At 32.5% G+C, this 5,143-nt stretch overlaps 1 protein-coding gene across 1 annotated transcript; it reads left to right on the forward strand.

The window, feature by feature from the left end:
- Positions 1-1,848: 1,848 nt before the first annotated feature.
- LOC126744609 (uncharacterized) lies at positions 1,849-4,058 on the forward strand. Its single transcript, XM_050452101.1, has 3 exons — positions 1,849-1,987; positions 2,052-2,364; positions 3,263-4,058. Exons 1-3 carry the CDS (start codon positions 1,959-1,961, stop codon positions 3,932-3,934), a joined length of 1,014 nt encoding a protein of 337 aa, XP_050308058.1. The 5' UTR covers positions 1,849-1,958; the 3' UTR covers positions 3,935-4,058.
- The last annotated feature ends 1,085 nt before the right edge of the window (positions 4,059-5,143 follow it).

The raw sequence follows: 5,143 nt of genomic DNA on the forward strand, positions 1-5,143 counted from the left end.
ATTGCTCTACCTACCGCACAATAAAATCAAGTTGGAAAATTGATCGGTAATAAAGCATTTTATATTTTTGCATGTTTTTTTATTCATATTTAGTTCCAATAATTTTTTTTATATTTAAATTAACCTGAATGGTTCAGTCAGGAAAATTGGGAGGAACTTTTTGTTTCTTTGAGCAGGGTGGTTCCAATGTTGAACAATTTCGTAAAAAAGAAGTTCATATGCCAAAAATTACTTGTTAAGTATATAGTTTTTACTGTAGACTAAATCGGGTAGGAAATGTCTGAAAAAAACCATATTTTTAAATTTAGTATAAAAATCTTTGTAAAAATGACATTTAAAGACATGCTCAAATAGCAATCTTTTTTCACTCATAAATACTTCACGCCTGATTTTTCCCATCCATGTTTTTTGTTTGCAAATAGTATTCTCTGTTTGCAGTAACTCTTAAAGTCGTTATTATGGTTTTGATGGCAAAATGACCGACAATATCTTCTAGTTTTTCTTCACTCCTATCTAATTTTTTGGAAAGGATCATTATCGTCAAAGGCTTATTAGGATCATATTAATTAGGAATCACTGTGAAATGTGTTCAAGGAAATAGATGTAGAAGAAGAAGGAAATAGGTAACGAGATGCAAAAAAGAGCATTTTTCTTGATAGTGGATATGCAACGAAGATATTTTTTTTTATAATATGTAAAAGCATTAGGGATTGAGGTGAAAAAAATCTGCTAAAATGTCAATCTTGAAAGCAAATAAATTAAAAGATTGACGATTTTCCAGAAAGCTTAGGATAATAGTTTTTCAATTTTTTTTTTGAAAATCAAGTTTTCTTCAAAATATCGATTTTCTTTTAAATTTTAACAAATAAGAAGAAAATTAAATTTTTGCAAAAAAAATTATAATTAATTTTTTTTTTAATTAACGCCGTTGAAATTACTGTTCGTATTTTTCTTTTCAATTAATTATTTTTTAATATTTTAGTTTTTATAAATGTCTATGTATGCAGGTCTTTTGGCCAAAATACACATTTTTATATTTTTAGTAGTTCCCTCAAAAAAGTTAACTTTCCTAAATTTTCAGACCCCTCTTTTCTTGATACTTTTGCATAAAAAAATCAAAAATATCGATTGCTGAAATCAAAATTTGAAAAAAATCTAAAAGTCTCTTTTTTTCTCCTTCTTCTTCTTTAGTTTTTAGATGTTTACTACTACCTAGGCAAGCTCACTATTTATATTTTGTTTTGGTTACCTTAGTAAGTGCCTACTTTTATTCCCTAGTATTTCAATGTGATTTAGTAGTAATCTTAGGGTAAATCACAATTCCGTAGTGATTTACGTGCAGAAATCGTCCAAACAGAGTTTATGAGACTAAAAAATCAAAGAATACAAAGAACGAGTTAAAAAATCAAAAGGTTCTTCTGCCGGCTTTAATTTGGACAGTTTCAAGAGAAAAAAATAGAGCAAAGAAAATAGAGATGATTTATTGTATATATAACAAATAGAAAGGATATAGCAAATAACAAAGCAGATGTTGATGGAATGTATCAATGGCATAGTAGAGATGTGTACGCTTGTATTAGGTTGTAATTGCCATTGATGTTAGCAAGCAAGTGAATCTTTGATACTTGCCTTGCCTATATTTGATCTTCTCTAAAGCCGGGCTCAAACGACTCGTATACTTGACGAATATGCAAATAATTGAATATTTGGCAAGTATACGAGTAAGCAGGTAATTATAATAACTTACACGACTTGGTAATTGAAGAAATATCAGAGCCAAGGTTACTAGTCAATTTTCAGTTAAAAGTACAAAACGAGCGGGTTTAATTCTGCAGTCTGCAGTCATCATGGAAAGTGATACTGACAAAGTTGTTGCTTGTGCTGCGTATGTGGTAATAAGTGGTGCTTATTTAAAATTACAACAAAAAATAAAACAAAAAAATAAGAGGCGATGGTGGATGGTGTCTTTAAATAAAAGTAGAAACAGGTACAAAAATAAACTCACTTCTTTATACTTTAAAACAATGAAACTCTACTGTGTGTTTTTTTAGATACAACGCTTCTGACATGTTGCAAGATTTAATCCGCGAACCTTCTGGACAGTTTGAAAATTTTTGTAGGATGTCCGCAGATGACTTCAACTTTTTTTTGAATAAAATTGGTCCACTAATAGTAAAAAAAGATACGAATATGCGGAAAGCAATCCCCGTCCAAGAAAGATTTGCTGTTGCTCTTAGGTTTCTAGCTTCTGGAGAAAGTTTCAAAAGCCTTTCCTATCTCTTCAAGTTCTCAGCACAAACAGTTTTAACGTGCGTATTTGACGTATGTAATGCTTTGATAACTATTCTACAGGATGAGATAAAGGTAAGTAATTTTTTTTCGTAATAATTATAAACAATTTTTTTACAAAAAAAAACTATATGAATATTTAAATCTTTAATGTCAAACGACAGAGAAAATCTTCAATTTAAATCAAATAAGTAAGATTATTAGGGTTATCGTTATCATACTGAGTCTGATAAGATTGTGTCGGAGCTGGTAACAACCCTGTTGATTGTGTGGTACACTGTTTGGTTTCTGCATGTATTCCTCCTAGTGGAGATGGCTGAGGATCATAAGACATTGCCGGTGAAGTTGGTTGTGAGAATGAAGTTGACTGTAAACCAGAATTCGGTCTGGTCACTGACATAAGCATTTGATCCTGAAGTGGCTGAAAATAGGTGGTTGGTGAAGTATAACTTAGAGGGGATGATTGTGGAGGGGATATCATGTAATCTGACTGTTGACGTAACTGGTTAATCTTGGCCCGAAATAAAATATTGTCAATATCATGCATGATAGTGACGCGTGTAAATTCATCGAAGCCTTGCAACTTCTCAGCTACTAGTTGTCCAAACAGCAGACACTGATTTGGTTTTGACTTCTTAGCATTACTCACATTTTTCATAATTTTGTATGCCTCATCCATACGTTGCTCTAGTATATTCAAGGGCCTCTTCTTTGAATTTTTGCCTTTAAATGGTTCCTTGAAGGTTTCCTTCTGCAAACGCTCCTTCTCTTCAATAAAAAATGGGGCATTTTCTTGAGTTTCTGAATGAACTTGACTTTGTTTATTAGAAGATTCAGCTTCCTCATAATCATTCGTTGAGTTTTCTTCATCTTCAGTAATAATAACAATCGCCTCTATTTCCTGAAAAAAAAATATATATTTAAAATTGATATGTTTTTTTTTTAAGTTTTACTATTAATGTAATTTTTTTAGATGCCTAAAACATGGCAAGAATGGAAAGCAATAGGTCTCGAGTTTAATAAAAAATTGAACTTTCCCCACTGCTTGGGCGCCTTGGATGGGAAACATATAGTTATCCAGTCTCCTATGAATAGTGCATCTGAATTTTATAATTATAAACACAGTTTTAGTATAGTTTTAATGGCCTTAGTAGATGCTAATTACTGCTTTACATTTGCTGACATCGGGTGCCAAGGACGAATTAGTGACAGCGGTGTTTTCAGAAATACGATTTTATTTAAGAAATTAGACGCAGGAAACCTAGTGATTCCCGAAGATGAGACACTGCCTATGACAGATATACCCATTCCATATGTATTTGTTGCAGATGATGCGTTTGCATTAGGACTTCATTTAATGAAACCATATGCAGGAATTTATGAAAAAGGCACCAAAGAAAGAATTTTCAATTATCGTTTATCGCGAGCTAGGCGAATAGTTAAAAATGTTTTTGGGATAATGGCAGCGATATTTAGAGTTTTTAGAAAACCAATGCAACTCGAACCCGAAAAAGCTTCAAAAATAGTTTTGACTTGTGTTTTGTTACATAATTTTTTAAGAAGAAGCAGATCCTCCACACACGTATATACTCCACCAGGAACTTTTGATACGGAAAAGGATGGACATACTGTTCCAGGATCATAAAGGCAAGACCAAAGGCTGGATTCATCTTTTTTGTCACTTAAAAAAATTACCAAGAAAAGCTGGCCGCCAAGCGCAAGACATACGAAATTCATTTTCTGATTATTTTATAAGTGTTGGAAAAATACCATGGCAAGACAATTACTCATAAATATAAATAAAAAAATCTACTTACCTGTAAAAAACTTTCCATTTTTTCATCGGCAAACCATACTGGCTTAAAAACTCGAGAAGCTCCACTACCCGTTCCTGAAGTAGCTCTTACTTAACTGAATGAGGGCCGAAACGTGGCCATTAGTGAATCTTTCTTTTTTTTTATCTTTTACTAAATACTCAGTACTAATTTTTTCCTCAATTATTTTCCATGCGTCCTGTACTTCGTTGCGACCTTTATGTTGTGGGTGTTTGGAAGATCATATAACTGGTTATTGCTCATAAAGATCAAGAAATTCCATTATTACTTCGTTTGGCCACTCCATTACTGAATTCGTATCTAGTCGTATCCGCAAAAAGACTAAATAGTAAATAATAGCAAAACTAACGTAGCCACTTGTCGAAGCGTGTGAGTGCTTAACTAGTCCGGACTCGTCAAATAAGCAATTAATCGCGTTTCTTTTGACTCGTAGTATTTTTACCGATAGGCAGTGGGAAAAACACGAGTGCCGAATAATTGTCCACGTAAACTACTCACACGACTTGGCAAGTATTCGCAAGTAACAAATAATTGCCAAATACGCGAGGCGTTTCAGCCCGGCTTTATTAGTGTAATCGTTTCTGCTGAAATTTCGTCCGATTCTGGAAATTTGTTAGATTTTGCACTTTTCCATTTTATCGTCCATTAGTTCTTTGATATAGTCATTCCATCTTATTCCCTCTTCAGTGCCTGGGATTATTTTGCTACTAAAATATTTCTTTCCTTTCGCTTTTTTATACCAGCTACCTTCTATCTTCACTTTCTGTAAATTTTTCTTTAAATTCACGTATTCTTTATATGTGAGTTGTTGTCCTTATTTTTGTACAATATTCCTTCCTCCACTAGCATTTAAATTTCGCCAGTCATTCATGGTTTTTGTTTACGTATAATACAGTAATCAAGAAGTAACAATATGAACAATTGAAATTCACTATAAGATAATTAAACTGTTTTGAAAAAATCATCTGGGAGTTACTTCAAAAATCCTCATTCTTTCCTTGTCTATTTAATGTGCGTTT

This window comes from Anthonomus grandis, chromosome 14 (genome assembly GCF_022605725.1).
Source record: "Anthonomus grandis grandis chromosome 14, icAntGran1.3, whole genome shotgun sequence".
In the NCBI taxonomy this organism is placed as follows: Eukaryota; Metazoa; Arthropoda; class Insecta; order Coleoptera; family Curculionidae; genus Anthonomus; species Anthonomus grandis.